Here is a 26,112-nt window from a genome sequence, read left to right as displayed (position 1 = left end):
TTTTTGCGATATTTCAATGGCAAGTATTATTCAAAACTCATTTATAAATAGGAATACAATGGGTTTGTTTTTGCTTTGCTCAGCATATCTTTGGCTGCCAAAGGAACACACTAAACTACCTGCCCTATTCAGTCATGTATAGGAACACAGCTGAATGTATTGTCTAAAAAATAGCCTACTTTTAAACAGATACATGCTTGCCACATCTAACATTGACTCTGTCTCTCTGTCCACTTAAAAGGGTCCTTAAAGTTCTTAAATGTTTCTAAAATAGTATAAACCTCATCATTAGATTTAAGCTGAAGCTTTTCTCATGATGGTGGTATTACAAAAATAGCATTTACAAAAAAAAAAAATTTATTTTTGGTCATACAGCATGGTTCTTTCTGGTGTATCAGAAATGTATCTTTCTGGTGTTAAATATTAATTTGGGCCACTCTTCCTGTCAAAGTTAGTAAATGCAAATCTCTTTTCCAACAGCAGATTATCAAGCAAGGTCTAAGGACTGTTATTTCTGAGCCTACCAAGGAAAAAAAATAAAGGAAAAAACCTCAGAGTTCCCTCAGACATCTATCATCTTGTGCTTCTCAACACTTCATCCTTCAGTTACTCTAAATGCTAAAAGACCTCCAACTCTCTAAGAGGTAATTTGTGATCCACAGAAGCAAGCTAGAACAACAGATACAGAACACATTCCCGCGGCAAACACAGAATCCAGCAATAAGAGCAGCTCTGATGGAAGCGGCAAAACGTGCACATGAGGTTGGTAACAAGGATTGGAGGGAGGGGATGGGCAGGCTAGGATTGGGGCGCTTTTTTGGGGGGTTTTTTTGGTATTTCTGGCTTTGCTGTTTGTTTTTCTACCTGCACTGGAGAGTACAGGTTTTCATACATTTCTGTTTTTCATCAAGTTCAGTATGAAGAACACGCTATGGGACAGCCTATCTGAAAACCACCATACCCTGATGAGATAAAGTAAGAGCTGCTCCAGTTAGTTTCAGTTATCCAAATTGGTGGTCATCTTGCTTAATAATGACAGGTTTTGCTAATGGCAAGGACACTAAGATAGTTATAAGGACTTTTCTGAAGAGATGTATATGTGGATTTGCATAGTTGAACTGTTATTTTGTTCAGAAATCTCCGTTTCCATGTATTCAGCATTCAACTGCTTTAACTAAAATACAGACACACTATATCCAAGCTGTTCACCTTCTAGTGTGATACAGCCCAGATATATGCTCAAGTTAAGAATGTGTAAACACAATGAAGTCTAAGTGTTATGTCTCAGTTCAAGAGTAGAATAGCCCACCAGGAACTAAATTTTAAAAAGGACTATTTTATGGAAACAGATTTTGCAGATTTACTTTTAAATAACTTGTGTAACACTTGATGTTACATGTAATACGAAATGTATGCTGAGACAAACGATATTTAAACAATAGTTCGTCAATCGCAGGACAGTTGTAAAATGCACTTTTGCAGAGGGAGGCTGTACTTGAAAGGTGAATCATGAGAAAGCATATGGAAGGAGTTTTTTGCTTCACTGTGTAGTAAAACGATGCCCCGTTACTATAGTCAGGTCTGTGGAGGTACTAGTAAGCTTCAATGACGTTGATTACTCTAAACTTCAGCCCGCATGGAGATGAAGCAGGCCAAGCAGCAGATTGCGACGCATCTGCTTGAGCAGCCCCCTGCTGAGGGAAGGCGAGGCGATGCGCGGCATTAGCGGGTGCCCCGCAGGGAGCGGGAAGACCAGCCGCCCGCCCGCCCCGGCGACAAGGGGCCTTTCTAGGCCACCCCCACCGCGGGGGGCTCTTACCCGGCTGCTCCGCGAGCTCCTTCCGCCGCGGAGGCTGCGCTCCCGCGGAGGGACCGGGACAGGGAGGGTCCGCCGCCGCCGCCGCCCCCAGCGGAGCCGCTCCCGCCCCTCGGCGCGGTCTGTCGGACGATGCCGCCCGCCTCCCCGGTCACGCGCTCTGCAGGGCGGGGAAGGGCCGGGCCGAGCCACCCGCTGCCGCTGCCGCACCGGGGGGCACTCGCGCGCACAAGCCCAATTATAGCCGTGCGCGGGGCTCGCGCGCCGCCGGGCCAATCAGGCGAAGGAGCTCTCCCCCCTCCCGCCGCGCCAGCCCGAGCTGTCTCGTGACTGCGCGCGCCCGCCCCCCCCCAGCGGCAGGCCGGCCCCCGAGCGGCGATAGGCGGTTGGGCTGTGCCGCGGGGGGCGCGGCTTTCCGCCGGCCGCCGTTAGGCAGCGCGCGGAGGCGGGCGGGGCAGCCGGCGAGGAGCGGGGCTCGAGATGGCGCGGAGCGGCCGGGCGCTCGGCAAGGCGCTGGCCGGCGGGCTCGCCGCCGCCCCACCGCCGCGCGCGGCCGCTGTCAGGTACGCGGGGCGAGGCGGAGCGACCGCGGGGGTGATGGCCAGGGCCCCGCCGCGGCTCCTCCCGCCGCCGCCGCGGGTGGCATGCCGTGCCGGGGCCCCGCCGCCGCACCGCTCCTCGGCGCGCCCGGCCGTCCCGGTTCTCCTCAGCCCGCCGAGCGGCCCCGCTTGTAGCCCCGGAGCGCCGCGGCCAGGGCTGGGCCCGGGGGCGGGGTGGGGCCGCCTGAGGCGCGCCGTCCCTCAGTGTGCTCCGGAGCGAACGCTCCCGGGCGCCCTGCGGCCCGCGGGGCGGTGCTGGGCGAGCCCCTGCCGGTGAGCCCCGCCCGGGGGAGCGCGGCGCTGCCCCGCGGAGAAGCTGGTTGCTTTGGGGAAAGGGAGAGGGAAGGTATCCCGGGTCCTCTGCGTCCCGCGGGGGCGGCTGAGGTGCCCTCAGTTTCGGTAGCTGTTGGAGCCTTTCAACGCGACCAGTGTGGATGGAAGAACAAACGATTTTCAGATGATAAACTTGCCTCTTTGCTTGAGCCAGCTGCATAACTTTGAGCCATCCATAAAAGAAATTAAAAACTGAGTAAACTGCCCAGATGTTTTCCACTTCAGAGAAGCAACAAGTTCCTTATCCCCTGATCACATGTAAGGCTGGCTGGAACAGCTTGAAAAACAAAATATGCTTTGGGAGAAGAGATGATTTTTGTAATTGGAAGAAAAAGAACAAGCAGATGAGAGTGTAATTTGAAAATCTTAGGAGGGAAAAAGGTTCACCTGTAATTACTGTTATGGCAGCGCTGCTATGTTTCTTTGATAAATACAAAGTCTTACTGTCATCCTCATAAAATAGTGAAAAAGTAGAATATATATTGGTTCATGATGTCAAATTTCAAGCAGTCATTTGACATAGTTGTTACTGTGCAGTGGTATAATCTGTCATCCATCTTACTTGGACCACATTTCTTACTGTATATCCTTTGTGTTTTTATATTTAAGATGTATTTGCAGTATTAAAATAGTTCAATCCTAGTAAACAAAATTGCTATTTTTAAAAATAATATATTAGAGTCCTGAATTGAGGGCTGTATCAATCACTGGGAAGGGTGTTTAGTGTAAGGAAACTCATTAAGTAACTCATTGCAAACTAAGTTTGAAAATATTTCTAGTATAAGCTGCAAGAATCTTGGCAGCTGGTTTTAAGCAAGTGCAAGCTGAATCCAGAACAGTGCTGTATTATTTGTAGCCTTGAAACTGGGTATGCTTTCACAGCTTGCAGTTGTCATTGGTGTACATTCTGTACCTGTTGTCAACTCGGCAGAACCCTTTCTGTGCTGAGTAGCAGACTTCAAGGACTCAGGTGCTAAATTAGTCTCCTGTACTTATTTAGACTGAGATGCTAATGAAGACACTTGTTGGTAACACTTGTTTTTTGGGATGTGAACAGCTGTTGAGGAAGAATTTGAATGAGATCAACTAATGTCTCGCAGACCATAAAATGGCCATCATATATCACTAACCTTATAGAGGTAACAGTTGGGGTAACAGTAAACTCAATTGCCCAGGCATGCTCTTACCATTAACATCAGTCTTTATAGTCAGGAGTTCAAGATCCCTCTTTTTAAGAATATGTTAATTTGTTGCTATTAAAAATAATCACTGACTATAGATCACTTAGGCATGTATGCCATACACCAGTAAATGCTTCCTTCTCAGCTCATGGAAGTCAGATGATACTGTGATCAGTGCCCAAATCTTTAGAGGGAAAGCAACAAGTGGCAGGAATTGAATGAATGGCGGTAAGAGCAGTGTGAGCAGATATGGTTGTATTACTGTCAGAGGATAAATACAGAGGTGGTAGGTGTGTCTGAATTCTAGCATGGACTTGTTTTTTCTTTTGTGGCCTTGATCAGGTTCAAAAAACATGTGTGACAGCCCATTGAAATCCATGCTTTTGTGATTTCTTGAAGAGGTATGCTTTCCTGAACTGGGACTGAACCTAGGACATTCTCACAGCATCTGTTTTTCTTCAGATAAAATTGGGAGAGAGAGGAAGCCTCAGCTGGTCTGTTAGCATTGTAACCTCTCTTAACCTTGCCTTCCTTGAATGGCAATATAATTGTCTTACAACAGCTAAAAGATTATTTGTAGAGATTGTTTTTCAGCCTTGTAGCTGAAACAAGTCTAACTAAGACTGTATGAAACAATATACTAACATAGCATTACAGTAAAAAGCAAACCAAGAGAAGAAACCTGGCAACTTGTTTTGACTGTATACTATATGTAATCCCAGATGGAGAAAGTCATTTAAATTAGCTGTCCAGAATGATGTCTGGTCCAAACAGTTGAACACTTTCTATGAATCTGATTGAAGCAGCTACAACCTTCCTGGCACCCTTCCAGCATTTGTGTCAAAGCAATGTTTTTCCTTAAGTCTTGTCCAGTCTGTGTGGGAAAAAAAACCCCAGATTATGTCCACATCCCTTGAGATACAGATGCAAACATTTGCAGAGCTTGTTGTCTAAAGACTTCTAAAGTCAACCTGTTCTTTAATTTCAACACCATACTGCTGTCCCATCTTAAGTAATTCCTTTTCAACTGCAGTGGTTACAATCTGTGTTGTCAGTCATCTTGGTTAGTATCACAGTTGCTTGTTTCTTTAAAAAGTCTGTACAGATTGTTTCTAATCAGCTGATAGTAACAATTATTTTCCTCTAAACTCAATACCAATTTTTTATTTACCTGTCTCCTAATACAGTGAGGATATAAGTTAACATGGTCATTTCTGGGTTATTACTGCATTTCCTTATCGTTCAAAGTTACATTGATTTTTAAAGAACATGGAACACACAGGTGCACTAGCATATTTAAAGGTAATTTAAGTTTTACTTGTGAAAACACTGTGTCCAAGGTTTTGCATGATAGTTTCTGAAGGAAATTTTGAAATCTGGGTAAGCAATGCACTTTCTGAAAGGACTTTCACACGGAAACTGTCCTTTTAAGAAAAGGAAGGCAGCAGAGGGATTATGGCAGAGTTCAATTTTGTATCTCTAAGTGGAACCTTCTCCTCTTTGCATACTCCAAAAGGGTAAAGTATTGCCAACTATGCCTGGATTTTGCTATTGAGAGAGCCTGTTCTGCAAATGAAGTGCATATGAGGCTTGTACATGAACTCAGGCTGCCATGAAGCTGATATTTAATGGGGACCTTTGTATTTTACTCTGCCAGTTACTTTTCTCGTGACTGGGGGCTATTTTTAGTTTCTCCTAAGGGAAAAAAACCAAACCCACTCTTACGTTTTTAACAGTTTGTATACTGTTACAAGCCTTTGTTTTTCCATCTGAATCTGACATTTTCTGGAATGTTACCCAACAGATTGTCTCACCTGAATGTGCTGTTATTTATTTTGCTGATATGAAACACATCTAAAAGCATTTTCACTGTTTCAGGCACTTGGCTTCTTGTGGTATTCTGATGACCAGAATTTCTCCTTTGCAAGTACCTGTACTGAGCCATACCTTTTCAAGAACTTTCTTCAACATTGCTGCTCCACTAGTAAATAAAAGAAAAGAATATTCTGAAAGAAGAATTATAGGGTTTGTATAGAAGTGTGGAAAGAGACTTTATATGTTTATCAATATTGTGTTTGCTGTGATTAATCTGAAACACCAAAGACTGAGCATCCCTAGGACACATGCCCCTACGACTCTGCTCAATTGGAGAGTAAGAAAGAATTTTTGCTTTCAGAATTTGTAGTCATCAATTTCTAGTCTGAAATTGAGTATAAAAAAAACCCATAGGAACCCAAAACCATTGCCTCATAAAAAGAAACAACAGAAATAACCCTTCTATTCCATGATAAAACAAAAACAACACTGAAAGGGAAGAATACCCTATTAATTTAATCTGGTGAAATGGGAATAAACCAACAGGTATCAAAACTCTCCATTTGTTCCATTCTGTGCTAATGTTTGCACTTACATTATGTTGTACTTCTCACTTCCTGAGATTTTTCTTCTTTCTTTAAAAGGAGGAAAATAATTAGTTGTGTGATGAAGAAACTTAGGCACGTAGAAAAAGATTTTGAAATCACGTTTGTCTTAAAGCTAGTGGGAGAATTCCAGTTAATTTAGTGAGACTAGGATCTGCCCCCAGTCTGTAGTCCACAATAGAGTGAACTGTTTATTAGCATAATTTTTTGACTGTGCTTAACATTCATTTATGTGATAGTTCTTGAACTGCAACAGATTTTGCATAGTCACATTAAAAGAGCCTTTATCCAATAGTACTCACTGCTGAGCAGTTTAGCATATGCTTCATTTTAAACACAGATAGAATTAAGCATGTGCTTCAATTCTTTTCTGAGTCAGAACTAAAAATTAAAAAAACATAGCTATGTAATACTTTGCCACATTACAGTAGAATCAAATAAAATGTTGCCATCATATTCTTTCATATGATTTCAATATCCCACTTGAGTGGGGTGGGGGGGTTGGACAAGATGACCGCCAGAGGTCCTTTCCACCCACAGCTGTTCTGTGATGCTGTGATGTTTTTCCATTGCATATATTTAATTAAGCTTTTTTATTTGGGCTGAAATAAGGAAAGTAGTGTTCCTCTGTTTAAACATTGTGAAATAAAGTACTTTGGTTTTGATACACTTTTTGTGGGTAGTCATGAAGTGTAGATTCTTAATGTGGAATGTCTAAGATCTACCTAAATGAAGACACAGCTGTGCTGGAAAAACTATTTTTCTATTTGAAATGTATGCATATTTACCTGATATTGCAGAAAGTAGCAGACACCAGGTTCACTGTTCACTAACTTTACTGCTGGATGTTGTGTGGTGTTTTGCATCTTTATGCAAAAACTTTTGCCAGTTTGGGTTTTTTTTCCTTTTTAATTTTCAAAAACAGTGGTAGTGTTTTCAGGTGACTATATGTTCACCTTCCAAACTGCCTATGCCATTTATATCTTTGAAACTTTTTAATACTGAATTTGAAGTTAAAATGCCTTGTAAGTAATGTTCATATTTCTGTTCCCAGGTATTCTATGCAGGAAATGTATGAAGTTGTTGCTGTTGTGGAGAATTACAAACTATTTGTTCCTTGGTGTAAAAAGTCAGATATATTATCGAAGCGCTCTGGATATTGCAAAGCACAGCTAGAAATAGGATTCCCTCCTGTAGTGGAGAGGTATACATCGGTCATTACCCTAGTGAGACCACATTTAGTTAAGGTAACTTTTTTTTTCTTAGCTGTAACTTTCCATAACTTGTTTGTTGAAACTCAAATAATTCACTCATACTTCAAAATGAAAATTGATGCTGGAAGCGCTTTGTGTGACTTAAAACCTAAGTCTTTAAACAAGAGCAACACAAGTTAACTGGAGAGAATTTAAATGCACCTATAAAACATAAGCTGACAAATGGCGGCAGGGGGAGAGAGGGAATTACCTTTTAATTTCCTTTTGCTGGAGAAACGCAGCCATTAAGGAAGGTATACCATTTTTGGTTTTGTTATCATTTTGTCCAATCCTCTCTAAATTCAAAATTAATACGGACTTAAAAATTATCTTTGACCACTGTAGCTTCTGACGCCATAGCAAAATTGGTATCTGTCATTACTTCTGACAATTTTAACTAGCTAATTAGAAGTTTTAAGTAGGATCTGCTGAAGAGCTCGTTATTCAGTGTATTGATGAGAAGATAGAGTGGATTTTAAGTCTATTTTTTTCGGAATGAATTTGTTCTGAAGGAGCAGCAGTTGTATTTCTCCTCCCTTCAGCTTTTCAAGTGCAGTAATTAAAAGAAAAATATCAAAGGAGGAATTTTAAGTGACATCTGGATCTTTTAACTAGTTTGCCTTATGTTCAAATCTGCTCTGGTCAGGAACAGTTCCGAACAGATTCCTTACAGCAAAGTTGCCCCTCCCTTCATATGGCAGATCTTGACTATTTTTTGGAATAACTAGTGGAATTACAACAGTTGATTGCTGTTCAGGATAATTGTTTGGATATCCTATTTCACTATTCTTTTATAGGCTTCCTCTTAAGAGACACTGCTCAAACAGAAACTGGGTTTCTTAAGTACAGGGGAGACGTGAACTGGAAAAGGAATATGCAAAGTGCCTTTAATCAAGGTACTTACTGATTCTGGAAAGAAAAAAAAATCTCTCTCCCTTTCTTAAGTAAGTTGAACAGTTACAATGGAAAATCTGCATTTTACATGCAGATTGCTCTCCCTTTCTACTCTTCCCTGACAAGGTTGCCTTTTTCCTCCTTTCACATAGCTATCAGACTGGCTTACCAACTCTTTTTACCTCTAATTCACTCAAAAGAGGATTTCTTGTCTCAGAAAAGATCATGAAAGTGATGAGGAGAACAATTTCGTTAGATTTCCTCCTCCTAGACTTATTAGCATCTTCCCTGCTGGGATTATTTTTCCTAGAAATTTACATTATGTTCATATAACTGTAGGAACATTTCTAGAGAAGTGACCGTGTGTTTGGACTACTTCACTGTCCTCAGAAATAACTCTAAGCAAAGGCAGTTTGCAAGCTGGTCTCACATAGCGGGCTACTGGTGGTGACAAAATGAGCATGGATTTGTTGCTTACGGCAGCAGCACTTAAGCAATGGAAAAATCAGACTGCTAGCAGCAGCTCTTGCCACAGAGGAAAGCACGGAGTGAGCTTGCTACTTATAAGGTTGGGATACTGGCAATTTTCCCATTCTTCCTGCCCTTTCGGCAGCAGCTGGAAAAACAAGCCCAGCTCTTCATGTCTAAACTTCCCTCTACACCTCCCCTTTCTGTTGTAGAAGTAGCAAGACACTGCATCTCATTCCTGGGCAGAAAAGTGTAGGTATTTTTGTGCTGCTTGTTAGTTTTTGAGAAGGCTTACCTTATCACTGCTTTCAAACCACGGCAACACCTATTCATCATGGGTAATCTTGTTGGAGCAGAGCTGCTTGTGGTAGCAGTAGGACCTGTGTAAAAAACAAAAAAGTGTTAAACAGTTACAGAAATGCTCTCTAGAAATTCCAAGACAACTGAGATTATGTACCTGGGTTATCTTGAAATATGTGTCTTTTAATCTTTTTCTATCACAAATATAGCCACACAAAATTAGTTATATATGCTAAAAGCAAAATGAGTGAAAATAAGGACCTTATTGTCATGAGAACTATGAAGCTAACTACTGCAAATACTTTATTGTTTTAAAGTAGGATTGTATGCAAGCACTCCTGAAATATTAGTTAAATATGGCTTGCTAGTAACTAAAAGACAACATATAAGCTGATTATGAACTTGAGTATATGGTCTTACTGACTGCATGGTAGCTCTTGATGACAATAGTATCTTGTGACAAAGATCACATTCAGTCAAGTTTGTTTTGATGCTAAGTCTTCCTATAGCTCAAGACTACCAGTCTATATATCAGTATATAAAAATTTCTATACATGTAATGGAAAAAAAATAAACCCAGTAAATATCCATGTTCTTTGCTTAAAACAATGTTGTTCAAAATTCCAGCATATAGCATTATTTTGGTGTTCTGTTCATCATGCTAGAGATCTGTTTTGACTCTCAACACAAAAATTTTTCTTCTCCCTTAAAAGGGATTCAATTACTTTGCTGTAAATGACACCGTGCAAATAGGATCTTGTGCTGGCTGCACTATAAGAATAATTTTAATTATGCTGTGACCTTCACTGGTCTAACAAAATGCAAATGCAAGCTTCAGTAATACCAATTTGTCACATCTGTAAAAGCCTAACTGTAGCTTGACTTCTTAAACTTTCTTTTAGGCATCCTGCACAGATGGAAAACTATTTAATCACTTGGAAACAGTGTGGCGTTTCAGCCCAGGTATCCCTGGTTACCCAAGGACATGTACATTGGATTTTTCGGTAAGTGTTGTAATTAAGACTACCACCTGCTTGGAACAGGGCATAGAAACAGTATCTTCAACTCGGGGTTTTTTTGTTTGAATGGCTGGTACTAGTTTTTGTTGTGGGGTTTTTTTTAAACATACATGCATGGAAAACAAGCTAGTTTTAGTCACTACTATAAAAAAAATTTTGCAAACTTTACCACATGGAAACCACTACAGTGTCCTTTAGCGTCAGCAGTCTTCTGTGAGGTGGCTGCCTGTCATGAAACAGTCTGGGGATTGGTATTTTTCACCCTCTCTCTCACTGTACAGTTCTAAACATGCTGAAGTTATTAGTCAAATATAGAGGGAGAAATACTAAACATACTTTGCCATTTCCTCTAATTACTCTACAACCTAAGTGCTCTTGGTACCAGAAAGCAGGTATTTCTCCCATCTGTTCTGTTTGGCCTGCAGTTTGGTCAATTTAATTTCCTGGCTTCCAATTTTACTCTTTCATGTATTAAGTCTTACTTTTTCCTTCTATAATACAAGTATAATAGATTTTTGCTGGTTTTCTACTCTATGGTGGGATATCACAGCAGCTCAAGACTATTGCTCTTTAAATCCAGTATCTGATTTAGCCTGCTACTCCTAGACAACTTGTTTTCCACTCAAGTTACTGCTTTTCCATTTTGTCTGTTTAGTCTGCCATCACATTTTTTCTTATGTCTTGCAGTGTTAAGAGTAGGTGTTGCATTGAGAACATAACTAAGCTGGGGTTCAGAATACGCTACGAAAGTACACAGAAATGGGTTGATCCTGCTGCCATCTACTGGGATACTCTGCTTTAAAAAAAATCTTCTATAAATATGAAAAAGAGCTTTGGGAGTATTTGTAAATTAGCACGTTAATGTCCTTGGGCTAATAACTTTAAACTTATTGCTGTATTGCACTTCATACAGTTCAACAGTAAAAATTACTCGATAGGCACTCAAAAAAAATACATTTCTCATGGGATTTGCCAGCAATGTTTGCATGTTATTTGCTCATGGGATTTGAATTTCTCCAGGCAAATAAATGCCAGTTCCTGCTACTGACCATACATAAGCTAGCTTTGAATTCAAGCCATAAACTGGTTGAGAAAATCTGAACTAAGCAAGTGTTTAACCCTTATAATCTAAATACTGAGTTTGTGAGGAAAACTTTTCCCCCACCTCATACCTAAGCCACCTTTTGATATTTCAGGTCAAGAACTTAAGTCCAGTTTTGACTCCCTTTAACTGAAAACGTACATTTTCACTTTCTTGAGGAAGCACTATCAATCCTTCTTACTGCTTACCCCATTTTGAGGCAGCAGAAGCAAGCGTCACCAGCTGAGCAGGGGGTTGCCTCACAAGGGCAAGTCCTTAAGGACTCCAACCCTTGCTAGTTACTGACCTGCTGCATTGCTTGCCTCTGGGCCTCTGCAGATAGGGGTGATAAACGTTTCACAAGAAACTTCTCAAAATAGCCTGTGCAATTACAAATACTTGAGAGAGAAAACTTTGATTTCAAGAACACTCATTTGCTTTAGAAAACGTAATTTGAGGTTTGGGTTATGCTGGTTCCCACAAGCTACTGCATCGCTGTTCTGCCAGCCTGATGGCAGGAGACATACATACAGCAGGGAATTTTTGCAGTTTGGTTTCAGTTCTTAAATTATTTGGTATATAGATTGAAGCACAACACCATTTTTTACCATCTACAAGCCTTGTAGATGTATTCAAGTTTATACAGTTATTGAACATGATGCAAAACTCATTATCCCCACTCTGCAGAACCCTATACGCTCTACATGACAACTCCCAGACTTTCAAAAAGCACATTAATTTTACTGATGCTTGAGGTCAAGCAAATGTAAATGAAGCTACACCTGGCTTACCATCCAAGTGGTTTAATTACTTCTGTGCTACTGTTTCACAGTTAATATGCATTATGCATAAGCAACTTGAGAGAAGCTATATTTGCTCTGTTTGGCATTTAATCTGCCAATTTCTCAGGAGTGACAGCTCTAAAATCTCAATCCAAAAGACATGCTGTAGCAGGAGTGATAAAAATCACAGAAGAGCAACCTGTTCCTTTTCCTGAAAACCCTGTAATCATTTCAGGAAGCTGTGTATTCCAAACCAGTGTGATTCCATAGCCTTCGGGGAACGTTATTTAACTAGAGAAAGGCCAGCACAGCACAAAAGCATCACTGAAGGCTATTTAACATAAGAGTGACCATTTCTTTTTAGAGTGGAGAAAGCAGACTCCCTGTACCCCTGCCATAACAGTTTAACTGTAAGATTCGGTAGCTGAAAGAAAACGTAGGCAATCTGAGCACCGCAGTGGGAGGCCCAAGGGCTTGGTACAGGGGACTTCACCTGTATGTCTGTACTCTGACATTGGCTGCCCCTGTCAGGACAGCAAAGGTCGAGAGCAGGTGGTGTTCAGGGAGGAGATATGGCACACAAAAGCAAATTTGTTGCTTTAGTCAGTAAATTGCTGTTGTTTGAACATACCATAACTACAGCTACCAAGATGGAAAGACTGATTTTAAATGGTGGTATTTAATAGGTAACTATTTCAAGCTACTTTTAAATGCCTCTTGGGTTTGCTCCAGCTTACCTCTGAGTCTGCTGTCTTGCCATGCAGGATTTTCTTCAGACAACTTTTGTCAAGTGAATTCTGTGTGTAAAGTAACTAAGTTATTGTTTGTCAGTAGCTTTTCATTATCTCAAATCTTTTACTTACATTTTGCAATGCATCATTTATTAAGTAAAATACAGCTAGATAAATAAAAACAATTACTTTAGAGAACAGAACAAAACAATTCTTCTAATTGAAAAGCCCAGGGAGACAGTCCCCTGACCGAGGAATAAGGCTTTTCTTCACACACTCACCCATAGTTCAATTTTAACTGTTCTTTCTCCCACAGCTTACTTGCAGACTAATTGGAGATTCTTTAATGAAGCTGGTCTATTTGTAACAGCATTTTACTAGTACAGCAGATACAGGAAAACAAGTTCTTCTCTATTTTCTTAAACAGGTTTCATTTGAATTTCGTTCACTTCTACACTCAAAACTCGCTACGCTATTTTTTGATGAAGTGGTAAAGCAGATGGTAGCTGCCTTTGAAAGAAGAGCATCCAAACTCCACGGCCCAGAAACAAACATACCTCGGGAGCTAATGCTTCATGAAGTTCATCAAACATAAAATAGAAAGTTGTAACAACCTCCATTATAAACTTGTTTGTACAAGAGGTGCCATGCTCCTTCTTTGGGGCATCTATCTCAGATCCAAGCTTTGAGTGTGATTATATACTGTACAACACCCGTCAGCCAGCTGTATATAGACTGTTCAAACTGCAATCAAGTGCAACTTCAGGTGTTACCAGTAACAGACAGTGGGCAGCTACTGTAACACAAGATATCTCAGGCTGCCCTTTGTGAACTTGCCAAAGGGTTTGTGTGGTCACAGTGTAAGTTCTGCCTTATCCAAGCATATGGGGTTTTTCAGCTTTGCAACATACTAACTCAAGTTTCAGTCAGCAGTAGTGTGAACGTAACCGCACGTCTGGCTAAGTGAAGGGAAACCGACATTCACCTTTGAGGAGCACGGAACAGTTTGTCAAGCATGGAGTAGCAGGTGCTTTTCATCCAAGTGAATGACAAGGGTAAGTCAGGAGTCTCCAACCAGCAACTGCAATATTAAAAACAACACAGCGTGAACACTCTTGAGTTTTCAGAAATGAAGCGTAAGGGGTACACAAGTTCGAGTGCAGCAGTTTCAGCTGTAGCAGTGGTTCTTGGCTGGCTGGGCTCTAGCCACTGCTGAATTTGTTTGGCAAGCTGAACTCGCCTACCTGCCCCTCTGTCACTGTCACAGATTGCACTTTAGTTATGGTAGATATGTTTCATCTAATGCAAACTGTTCCCAGTTCTAACACAACTTTAAACCAAGTAAATAAACGTTACCTCTTTGAGAACTGGGGCAGGGATGCACAACATTCTGTACCACAGTGCTGTCCTCCTTGGAAGGAGGGAACACTTGTGCAGACAAGCACACCCATGGCCAGCTGTCACAAAAACATACAACAGAGAGCTAAACCATGGTTCTTAGGGGTAGTTTTTTCAGTACCATGCTACCATTTAATTAGCAGTCCACGGTGATGGTACCAACCATCTTGATTAATTTTTAGTAGTTCTATTCCTTACATTAAAATTCTCTTTCCAGTCTCTGAAGAAATGTAAGTGAATAGGTTTGAACACATTGTAAATCCTGTCTCTCTGCTGCCTTGCTTTACCAAATTTCCCTACTGAAATTGGGTGAAGCTTCAGGTCAGGTGTTGAAGCTGGTCCTTTCTCCAAGGTGTCCATAACCCACATGGGTTACTACAGCATAGCATATCGGTATGGTTCAGCACAAAGACAGGCCTTGAAGTAGTTTCAGGCCATTTAGGTACTTTTCCAGAAAGAGCAATTGAAACTTCACACACCCTATCTGTGAAGTTCATACTGAAGGTGGGAACCTGGGAAAGTGACAGCTGGATTGAGGTCAGTTTTAAAGCACCGAGAAGTTGTAAAGCACTTTTGTTTTTTGAGACAGAGTTAAACATACACAAGTTGAGGAACAGCATTGTTTTGAAGTTTGGAAAGCAGAAAAGACTACACATCCACATCATGAGCTGTGTCAGGTGAAAGAACACAGTAAGGGGTAAAGCTAGCTGTCATTTTTATGGGTAAAGAAACATCTAGTGCAAAACAATTCAAACTAAACCCTGGAGCCCACTACCAGAAAGCTGGAAGACCAGGGTGGAACTCTTGAGGCAAAGAGGTAACCACCTACAACACTTGCACAAGCATTAAAAAAACCCCACAACCCTTTCTTAGCAAAGAAAACTTACCTGTTTCATACCTTGGGGGCACTTTCTCTCCCACAGCATTGTGAAAGATGCACTGGGTCTGTTCCAGCACATGAAACAAGCGGTATAGACAGGGCAAAATAAAGTCAGTGCACATGCCTTATTTTCATAGCATTGTTTAATATTGCAAAGAACTGTAGTGTCAGTTCAGCTTAGCCATTTCTTACCAAATTTCAAGTCACTTATATTTCTCAGAAACATTCTAGACAAAGGAATGTTTCCTGGAGGGAAATGGCCTGTCATTTCCAAGCACAAGTGTCAGATTTCTGGTACATCCTAGGAGCAGCAGGTTATCAGGGTTCTCCTGTGACTACGGCTTTGCGTGCATATGAATAACGTGATACATGTCATAACTTTTGAGCAGTTTGTTTTATTACATAAAGGTCACATAACTGTATATTTGCCTACTTTGTACACAATTGCCTAGTCTCACGCACAGTGGCTTCCAAGTTCTTCCTAGTACTGGCAAGCACCAATAAATTCTGAAACAGAATATCAAGTGCCTTAAGTTTAAATCGGGACCTCGGTAGATGGATCTTGCACCCAGGTATCAGGAATGTACAAATGTCTTTATTCAAAAAATACAAAATAAATTATCTGTAGGCATGGACAATGACTGTAAACAATTACACGTGTTAAATGAAATCCAGTAACTGATGGTTACAGTGATTCTTTTAAACACCAGCCTCACTTCAGTCACTATCCACCCTCTTGCACTGACAGCCAAAGTTTTTAAAGTCAGAACTGTCAGTCTTAAACACCACGGCTCATGATGCATCCCTAGCCCAGGAATTAGAACATGCCACCTCCCATACCTCCGCCCATCCCACCCATCCCACCCATTGCTGGCTCCTTTTCTTCCTTAGGGATTTCAGTCACCACTGCTTCTGCTGTTGATAAGAGAGATGCAACACCTGCAGCATCCATCAGAGCAGTTCTCACAACCTAAAAATAGAAAAGAAAGAACTTAATACCTGCTGACTATCACAGGAGCTGGAGGAAGGAAAGCTGCAAATTCAGACTGTTTTAGGTTACCTTTGTTGGGTCTATGATTCCTTTCTCTACCATATTTACAAAGTCCCCAAGCATTGCATCATAGCCAACTTCTGATGGACTCTGCAGGATTTTTTCAACTATTAGTGATCCTTCAACACCTGCATTCTTTGCAATAGTCATTGCTGGGATTTTCAGTGTTCTCTTTATTATTTCAATGCCTGTAAGAAAAAGGGTGTTTAGCATTACATATTACATAGGCTGCTCCTATTGCCAAAGCAGGCCTTCATGTGCTGGAGATCAATCCAAGAAGAGAACCCTCTGAGCAAGAGCATAAGCTATTTTTATTGGTTCCAGGGGGGGGAAAAAAAAAAGTTCTCTACTACTTGACATTTGTCAACAAATGAAACAATACATTACAGGGTGTTCACACACACTTTAGTTTTACTTCTGCAAAAGGTGGTAAGGAGCATTATTGTAACGTGGCACAAAGCCTTTTTCCATTGATTTGCCGCACAATCTCTTAAGCATTCTTAGATTTTGTCTGTCTGCAGTGGCTGTAACAGTCAACTCTCCTTTACTGAATGGTTTGTAATTCTTTGGAGGCAGCAATGCTGCTTTATTGGTACTGGTCTTTTCACATCCAAGTAAGGGACACACTGAGGGTCCTTCCCACCATAACACAGAGACCACCATGCCAAGGGAATATGAGGTTCTAAAGCTTGAGTAACTAAAAGCTCCCTGAAAGCAGTCTATATTTATTCTTACAAAGCCTCAGGACAGAAGAAAGGGTATTCTTAACACTTCACACACATTTGAGTCATTTACTTACCGATTTTCTGATCTTCGTTGGCTGGAGCTAAAGCATCTAATGCTGGAATGCAGCGAAGCAGTGCACAGCCACCACCTGGAACAATGCCTTCCTCCACAGCAGCACGGGTGGCGTTCAGGGCATCGGTAACTCTGTCTTTCTTCTCATTCACTTCAACATCACTCGTGCCACCGACCTACAACAAGCAAGCCACACATCAAGGCATGCACAAGGAGTCTGAGGGGGAGAGCACTGCTGGCTATGGAACCCCTGCCGCAAAACTAAACAGTCATTGACTGAAGAGTGCCAGAAAGCAAACCCACGCCCTCCCACTGGCTGTGGTCTTTTGTGCCTCAGCACACAATTTTAGTTGATTATTTCATCAAGCTTTTCATACCAAGGTGCAGTACTATGATAAGCCAAATTCCTTATCCAAATCAACTGCTAAGATGATGAGACAACCACACAGTAGTAACTTGATTAGCAATCAAGGACTGATACCACCCCTTTCCTAAGAAGTTGAACTTCTCACCTTCAATACTGCTACCCCATCAGAGAGTTTGGCCAATCGCTCATTCAGTTTCTCTTTTTCATAGTCACTTGTGGTAACTTCCAGCTGTTCAATAATTTCTTGAATACGTTTTTCAATTTGAGCCTTCTCACCCTTCCCCTTTAGAAGCATGGTGTCATCTTTTGTCACAATGACCTCTCCAACTTTACCAAAGTCATGAGGCTGAATATCTTCCACATTTAGGCTCAGACCCTCTTCTCCAAACACCTGAAGCAAATTATATGAAAAGTTGGAACTGACAGCTTCTCCATACAGGAATGTTTTATTTATAGACACACAAAGACACACAGCAGGCTAACAGCACAAAATAGTCCCACTACTGCAGCTAAGTTGAACAAAATGCTTCCCTTTTCCTAACAGAGTGCAGGCAGGCAAGTACCTCCCAAACTGGCCCTCATGGAATAGGGAGCTGCCAACTTCTCATTCATGACTGACTAATGTCACTCACAGATTCAGAGTGCCTGGAAAGCAGTTAGCTGTGTTACAGCGTCCTCCTCGTATTTCGAGAAGTTTTGAATGTTGGCACTAAACTGGCTTTAGAATAGAGTTTGCTCGTTTTGTTACTTTACACTCCATTTAGCTTAAACACTAAGTTGTATTTCAATAACCACCTTTGGATCCCAGTATCATACTATGATTTTGAAGTGTGTAAAAAAAAAAAAGCAGCATAAAAGGACACTAATCAGCACATCAAGTGTTTTGAGAAGTTGAGTACAAAAGAAAATTATCCAGTCTATTCCAAACATTTAAAAGAATTCTATTTGCCATACTTGAGTCTGGGCAGTTATGAGACAGTTTTATAAGGTGGCAAGAAAGCTTTGCTATTTCTAAGACATTTCCTTGATGTTCCTCCTTCCCCTTAACAACCTAAATGCTACAAGGAAATCGTGTGTAACTTCAAAGTTACAGTCAGTCAGTTAAAAGGACATATTACTCATGGTTGGTCAGGGCCGTATTACACAGTTATGATCAATATCCACATTTAAAAAAAAAAAGAGTCATCAAACATCAGAGTTACTGTTACATTTTTGAAAGAACAGGACACAGCCCACAATGCGGCAAATACAAGCCATGGACCTAAATACATATGTTCTTTTCCTCCTTAAATACCATTAGCATTTCTTAGAGCAAAGGGCCAATTAAAACATCATTACTTACAGCACCACCTGTAGCAATTGCCATATCCTTAAGCTGGTTTTTCCTGTTGTCACCAAATCCTGGTGCTTTTACAGCAACAACCTGAAGACCAACCTTCAGTCTGAAGAGAAGAATTCAGAGAGCAAAATTCCATGTGTGTTCAGAGAATGAGTCTTAATTACTAAAACCAATTATTCCAGTACAACTCTAACAATCAAGCAAACAGAGACCTTCATGAACTGAGCTGGTTTGGCTCAAAAAGGTAAGTTAGAAAACAACTGAAATTCTGTCTGAACTGATATAAAGTACGGCAATGTACAAGAGTTGCTGTTTCTTTCACACTGATAAGAGAACAGACAACAGTACTACGCTGTAGCAAATTCAAATACACGCTTTTGGATGTATTCCTTTAAAAGGATGAAAACACACACAAAAAAAGCAGTATTTGTCTAAAAGTACAGATTTTAAGCCTCACCTGTTCAAGACTAGAGTGCTGAGGGCTTCTCCATCAACATCTTCAGCAATAATGACCAAAGGTTTGCGGTGAGCGTTGGCAATTTCAAGAGCTGGAACTATGGACTGTACACTAGAAATTTTCTTTTCACTGATTAAAACATAAGCGTCCTGGAATTCACATTTCTGCCCTGCAGAAACAATATGTGTTATCTGAACAATCCTGTTATAAAACCATATCAAGCATTCTCTTAAACTTCAGGAGCTACTTTGGAGCAACTTTTGCACTTCTCAACAACATTAATAAGAGATACAAATTGTTTTCTCCAAGACTCCACTTTCAATTCTACATTGTTCTGGAGTGTTGCAGGCCAGCTTGATGTTAGCATGGGCACTGTCCACACTTAGCAGAGAAGGAAGAAAAAACAAACCACAGACTACAAGTTTTTACCAAGAGTTAAAAGTTTCTGATAAGGAAGGACCCCGCTGTCCTATTGCCATGGCAGGTAGCGTAACAGATTGTGAAGTCATTGTGACAGGTAGTTATTTTTAACTTAAAAGAGCCACCGTAAGGTATTTGACACGTGTTACTGTTAACTCACCTTTGGTTGTATTAATAAAATATGGAGAGATGTAGCCTCTGTCAAATTTCATACCCTCAATGATTTCCAATTCATCATTTAGAGTTTTTCCATCCTGTTTAGATGCAAGAAAGTCTGCGTTAAGGATCCCTTTACTACCAAAGGCACAAGTACATTTTTAGCATACTATGCACAACAGAACAAAAGGCTCTGCACCACATGGCAGTTTTATGTGCTTCCCCCTTCAAAATAACAGGATTACAAGAGGGAACAGCAATCAAACCCTGATCTGAAGGAGCTAGGGAGGGAGGAATTACGGTGAGATACCATATGTGAGCAGCAGCAGCTACATCAGACAGCACAAAAGCCAGCCCTAACGGGGGAAGAGACAGTCACTCTGCACTTAGTCCGTACATTGGCAGTTCTTACCTTGACAGTGATTACACCCTTTCGTCCAACTTTCTTCATTGCATCAGAAATTATATTCCCAATTTCCTGATCTCCATTTGCTGATATTGTGGCAACCTGAAACAGTAAGCCATTTAATCTCATTTCACACAAGTGATTTGTTTCCTCACTATAAAGAAAATGAGAACAATTATTTTCAATTCTCCCATTTCCTGACAAAGAAGGGCAGCTGACCATAGCACACCAGGATCCAAGATCTCCGTTAGAAGGGCTAACGGCTCTTGGGCTGCTCGGGCACAGGGCCAGAGCCCACACACTGGGCTCAGGCAACACACACAGGCCATCTGAATCCGCGGCCACAGGGAGAAACAAGCCACCAAGGCCAACGCACTGAGACCCAGTTGGGCACCCACCTCGACCTGAGCCTCCCACAGCAAATCCGCAGCACTCCCAGAAGTCTGCTATCCCCTCCCGTCCACAAACACATCTTTGCTCTCGTCAATTCTTCCCAAGTACACACGTTTATGTTTTAAGACCATATTTTGGAATTAGACTTGAAGATGAGAAAGAACGACCTACTTCTGAACTAACTTCTAGCAGTGTAGTTGAAGTGACTGGGAATTTTAAATAACTCAAGAAAATGAAAGCATTACCATGAAGATCATTCAATAAAACATACTCTGGATCTTGATATATAAATATCTAGGTATCATACACCCACAACCTACCTCCATTAAACCTGACTTCACAAAACTTTTTCTGAAGAATAGCTACATAAAGTTGGTTTAAATGTTTGGTTTTTTTCCTACCTGTGCAATTTCTTCTGGAGTTGTTACAGGTTTAGACAGCTTTTTCAGTTCAGCTATGACAGCATCAACTGCAAGCATCACCCCTAAAGATGAACACAATACTTGTGAACAAATAAAACAAGCTATACAGCACAGACCCCCCCCCCGCCCAAACAGGTTAAGTTTCAAATCAAAGTCCGCATTGCAAAAATGCATCAAGTTTGCATGTTTAAAAACAAGTGACTGGCAGTTCTAGTTCCATATTGTCATTTGTATAACTAGCGATAATTTTTTTTTAATTGGTGTGACATACTTTCCATCATGATCGAAATTTAGGGCAGATTTATTTGCATGATACATGGTATCAGTAAATTTATATATTTATCAGAAATTACATGCAGAAATGGCTTTAAATGGAGTTTACCTATGACAAATTGAACAAGTTAACCGCATGTAAAATAGTAAAATGGTTAGAAAAACAAAGAATTGTTCAGCATAAGTAACGTAACAAACAAGTGAGTTCCCTACGCCTCATTCTTCCTATGAGGCTTTATGTGGCTCTTCAAGAAGGTGGCAACTTATTCAGGAAGCCAGTCAAATTTGGTATATGAAGAGTAAAAAGACAGTAATTAAACACTAAAAACAAGGGAAAAAAATTACCCCTCCTGATTTCTACTGGATTAGCTCCTTTGCTGATCTTCTCAAAGCCTTCCTTGGCAATAGCACGTGCAAGTACCGTTGCAGTAGTAGTACCATCTCCTGCTTCTTCATTTGTATTGTTGGCAACATCTTGAACTAACCTGGCTCCAATATTTTTGTATTTGTCTTTCAAGTCAATTGCCTTTGCTACGGTCACACCGTCTTTCGTCACTTTGGGACTTCCCCAGCTTTGCTCGATAATAACTGTTCTTCCCTAGGGTGACAAAGAACAAATATTAATCAAAGCCACATAATCCACAGCACGTTACTCAAAGAGTTCAACTGAAGATGAAGATCCTTTTGAACAGCCACAGCTAAACAGGAACATCACCTTGCACAGAGCTTTCAGCTAGGACTTTTTTCAAGCACACACATTACCAGAGTCTTGCAAAACTGGAAAAATGACTCAAAGGCTTTATACTTTCACAGAATGAGGCTTCATTCCCCAGCCATAATGCCTAATACCAGACTCAGAAGTCTGCAACTAAAATAAGACTGGCCTTACAGAGGAAAATAATTGAGTCTAACACTGATATTTCCCCCTAAAATTAAAATATAGTAACATACCGAACTAACTTTTCAAAATTTCCATCAAACCACAATAAAAAGTCTACATGCTTGAAAAACAGTAACACAAATCTCAATTCATTGCATCTTCTGAAAAAAAAAACCACAACAAAACCCAGATACTTGCAAGCCTTATTAGTACTGAGAAAAGAGAACTGAGAATACGCAACAAGTTTGTGTTACTGTGTTGCAGTAATTTCTCAAACCTTGGAAGTTAACAAGCCTTTTTTCTCTTTGCCCACACTTGCACCTAACTAAAAAGCTGGACTATCCTATGCAATAGATACAGACCCACGGGAAACTAGGGACCGTACAGGAAACACAGGGCAGATGCACCTGCGCAAGAGGACTGCTTGTTCCTAAGTGAATTCAATAGCTCGACTCTGCCCCAGTCAATCACGTTCCAGTTTTAGCTGGAGGCAGTAGAAGCATGAGGGGCCACCTCTGGTCCACTCCTGCCCTGACGCTCTTCAGCTATTGTGACAGCTACAGCTGCCGAAGAGGGGAATGGAGAGCAGCTGCCCACCTCGCCACTCTCGCTCCCAGCTGACCTCGCACAAGCCCCCTCACCTCTGACCACGTTCCTAGCTGAGCAGACACCAGCATGTCTTCAGCTCCAACCAGAGTTGGGATCACATGCCAAGCGAGCTAGCTAAGGGCTCCCATACAGTGCGCTACCGCTACGGTGCACTGTGTTCCTTGCCTGCACAGAGCCCATTCACATCAGCATCAGTGATTTAACTAACTTTGGATCCCTGCCACACACCCTGAAGTACAACTGGCCCTAGAAGCTGCAAAAGAAACGTTAAGCTTCGGTTACTGATACTGAACTTGCAGAAGAGCTTACGTAATTCTAACTGTGCTATAAAACAATTATGCCAAAACAATGCATAATCCGACTTCTTACTGCTGTTTTGTTTCGCCTGCACTTCTCCTAAGTCTAAAAGTGGTTCAAGAGTAAGAAAATCCTCTCTGGAGGATCCCACTACTGTTAAGTTCTTCATGCAGTCTCTTCTTGTTTTGCTTAATTTTATTCTCTATTAGGACATGGTCTTATTCCAGATGTTTGGTAGCTATGAGGAGAGCAACACAACAAAATCTACTTATATTTGATCGCATTAAAGGACTTACACTCAACCAACACTTTATCTGTGTTTCTGAAAAAAGGAACACCACCAGTAAATACACCCGCATTTCAAATGATCCTACATACCAAGAATTCAAGCACTCACATAAACTAGTTCTGACAAAGCAAACACCATGTTGGCAGCAATATCAAAAGATTGCATGAGACTGCAAACCACATTTCTTTGAATATAGAACAATGCCAAAGGGAAGTCTCCTCACCAGAGTGATATTTCTTAAAAACGCTAGAAGCAGAATCAGGCATTACAGTACAATCCCTGAATTTCTACAAAGAAACGGAGAACAGCAGATAAAGTGAGAACACTGGAACAAAACCCCCACAAAGTTACAGTAAGTTGCATCAGGACCTGCCCTTGAACCAGTGCATTAGAACTGTGCTTAGGCATTCACAAAGCAGCCTGATCCAAAAAAACAAGAGTTAAATTAACTGACTACACTTAAACTTTGTTCCTTTATGGAAAACAGCCACAGCTTGCTGATCACTGTTCCTTAACCTTCACCTGCTCAGTTTATGGCATTTTTGCCCTTGAATAAAGCTAAAGAGCACTGAAAATGTGCAAGAAATACATGAATGAATTTTACTAAAGCCAAGCAGCCTTGAGAACTACTGTACATATGCTGTTATTATACGGAAGAGATATTCCTATGAGCCCAAAGAAAGTCAGTGGTCTTCTGTAAAAAAGGAATCTCATTTCAAGCCTTACTGCACATTGCATGACTATGCAGAATACAGTAGCTAGTTTTTCAAAAGACCTAGAACTTACAGGGAATCATACACTATATTCTGTCCTATTAAGCAACATAACAATATGTTGCATAATAATATGTTGCTTTCACTGAAGCTGATATTTACCAGCCAACTGAAAACTCAACATTACACTTCCGATGTTTATCTTGTTAATACTAAAAGATAAAGTGATACAAACCCATTATTTGTAAAAAATAAATAAAATAAAATCACATGCTAGTTAACCCACTTAATGATACAGATAGCTAAATTATGTACTGCATTGTTACAAACTATCAGCTGAGCTATGGTAATCTATTGTGAACATCCCTTTAACCTTCAAACCATTTAAATAAATATACTGCACCTTTTACAGCAATCCAAATAATTTTACTTTGTTACTACAAAAAGCACATGCACATGCACTATCGTCCTGGTTTGAGTGACCAAAATGAGAACATGGCTGCTTGCAGTGGTTTGTCCATACCCCTACATCTCTGTGTTACAGATCTGCAAAGGGTAAATCACGTATCTCTATTGAGGGAAAACTAAAAACTGTTTTTTACTACAGTGTTTTTAACCAGGTCAAAGTGCTAACATAAAACAAATGCAAAGTCTTCTGTTACCTTTGGCCCCATGGTGACAGCTACAGCATCTGCTAGAAGATCTACTCCTTGAAGCATAAGAGCTCTAGCATCTGCTCCAAACTTAACATCTTTTGCATATGCTCGTGTTAGATGGGGGGCAAGTGCTCTGGACACTGGCCTTATCTGACGGAGCACTGTAGATAAACGGAGCATGTCTGAAAGATTAAAACAAATCCAGAGAAAAATGTAAGCATTATGTCCTTGCGCAGCTACTTCTAGAATACAAAAGGAGAAAAAAGGATTTAGGAAGTAAAGCAAGTCACCATGAACTGTCAGTTTTTCGACTAGCTGAAGTGCAGACATACAAGCAACTGCAAGCAAGAGAGCTGGGGAGCCCAGATCCTCAAGGCACGATCTGGGCTGCAGCAGCTCCTCACTGAGCAGCCTCCAGCGACTCCGAGCTCCTCCCGCCGGGCCTTCCCTGGCAGAAAGGCCGGGAAACCGCGAGGGCTCCGCGGAAGACCAGCGGCTCGGTTTGCCAGGCGGCTCCCCCCCGGCAGCGGCTCAGCCAGCGGCGTGGCACCGTCCGGACGGACACCGGGACAGGCTCCCGCGACCGGCTCCGTGTCGCAAGGGCAGCCCGCGCCACGCGGCCGGACGAGGGGAGACGAAGGGCCGCGGCCGCCGCCCCGGGGCGCAGAACGACGGAAATGGGCACCGGGGCCCTGCCGGCCCCCCCCCCCCCCCCCAGGGCGGGCGGGATGGGCCCCCCGGCCACATGTCCCCGTCCGTCAGGACACGCGCAGCAAGGTCAAGAGCCGCTCGCCCCCTGCCGCCAGCCCGGCCGCGCTGCACCGCCGGGGCCCCGCCGCGCCAGCATCGCCCCCAGGCGGGTGGGGACGGAGGAGGCCAGGCCCGGCCCGGCCGCCTCGCCGCAACGCCCGAGCTTGCCACCGCCCCTCTTCACCCGCCGCGCGCAAGCGGCCGTTAGCGCCGCGCGCTCGGAACGGGCACAGCCGTTAACCGCGCGGGCACTCCTCTCCCCCCCCTCCCAACGGCAACCGCTGCCGCAGGAGAAGCGAGCCAGGGACAGCACCCCCTCCCCAGGCAGGGCCGGGCCGGGCGCTGTGCTCCCGCGCTCACCTGCGGGCAGTGCTGGGGGAGCAGCAGGCACCTCCGCCGTCCGGACTCAAAGCTGAGCGAGCAGGTCTGCGCGCAGGAGCGGGAAAGCGCTCGGCACTCACCGCCTCTGCCCCGCCCCCAGCCAGGCACCGACCCATGTGGGGCTCCGCACCGCCCGGCCCGGGAACCAGCATAGCCGCCGCGGCTCCGCCCCTGGCGGGAGGAGGGCGGCCGCGCCCGCCCACAGCCCTCCTGCAGGACTGGGGCGCCGGACGCGCTGCGCGCGTGCGCGGCGAGCTCCAGCACGAATCACTCAGGTTCCGGGGCCCGCCAATTCCAGAA

The 26,112-nt window shown here is 42.4% G+C and overlaps 2 protein-coding genes across 4 annotated transcripts in view; one reads left to right on the top strand and one right to left on the bottom strand.

The window, feature by feature from the left end:
• COQ10B (coenzyme Q10B) overlaps window positions 1-15,673 on the top strand; it is a 20,185-nt gene extending 4,512 nt beyond the window's left edge. Inside the window, exons 2-6 of one of the 2 annotated variants that reach the window (XM_054829611.1) lie at window positions 481-762; window positions 5,808-5,954; window positions 7,404-7,596; window positions 10,167-10,268; window positions 13,305-15,673. In XM_054829611.1, coding sequence (XP_054685586.1) covers window positions 758-762; window positions 5,808-5,954; window positions 7,404-7,596; window positions 10,167-10,268; window positions 13,305-13,472 — 615 coding nt within the window. In that variant the 5' untranslated portion in view covers window positions 481-757 and the 3' untranslated portion in view covers window positions 13,473-15,673. Of the gene's footprint in view, window positions 1-480; window positions 763-2,221; window positions 2,380-5,807; window positions 5,955-7,403; window positions 7,597-10,166; window positions 10,269-13,304 lie in introns of those variants that run through there. The other variant, XM_054829610.1, reaches the window with a different exon arrangement.
• HSPD1 (heat shock protein family D (Hsp60) member 1) lies at window positions 15,531-25,947 on the bottom strand. Of its 2 annotated transcripts, none has more exons than XM_054829598.1 (12): window positions 25,792-25,947; window positions 24,688-24,863; window positions 21,583-21,835; window positions 20,944-21,026; window positions 20,156-20,251; window positions 19,748-19,841; window positions 19,168-19,336; window positions 18,714-18,813; window positions 17,517-17,762; window positions 17,006-17,180; window positions 16,216-16,394; window positions 15,531-16,125 (listed from the first exon to the last, which is right to left on the bottom strand). In XM_054829598.1, exons 2-12 carry the CDS (start codon window positions 24,859-24,861, stop codon window positions 15,973-15,975), a joined length of 1,722 nt encoding a protein of 573 aa, XP_054685573.1. In that variant the 5' UTR covers window positions 24,862-24,863; window positions 25,792-25,947; the 3' UTR covers window positions 15,531-15,972. The 2 variants fall into 2 exon arrangements, with proteins under 2 accessions (XP_054685573.1, XP_054685572.1); XM_054829597.1 differs by lacking the exon at window positions 25,792-25,947 and adding an exon at window positions 24,972-25,370.
• Between the last annotated feature and the right edge of the window lie 165 nt (window positions 25,948-26,112).

This window comes from Grus americana, chromosome 6, assembly GCF_028858705.1.
Source record: "Grus americana isolate bGruAme1 chromosome 6, bGruAme1.mat, whole genome shotgun sequence".
NCBI lineage: Eukaryota > Metazoa > Chordata > Aves > Gruiformes > Gruidae > Grus > Grus americana.
This window is presented reverse-complemented; position numbering and strand designations above follow the sequence as displayed.

Excerpts from the sequence above, each read along its gene's own strand:
- HSPD1 (XM_054829597.1), bottom strand. The coding sequence starts at position 25,011 with ATGTCTGCACTTCAGCTAGTCGAAAAACTGACAGTTCATG. Across the intron at positions 17,763-18,713 it reads CAATTGCTACAGGTGGTGCT|GTGTTTGGAGAAGAGGGTCT; the intron begins GTAAGTAATGAT and ends AATTTGCTTCAG. Across the intron at positions 16,395-17,005 it reads CAACGAAGATCAGAAAATCG|GCATTGAAATAATAAAGAGA; the intron begins GTAAGTAAATGA and ends TTTTTCTTACAG.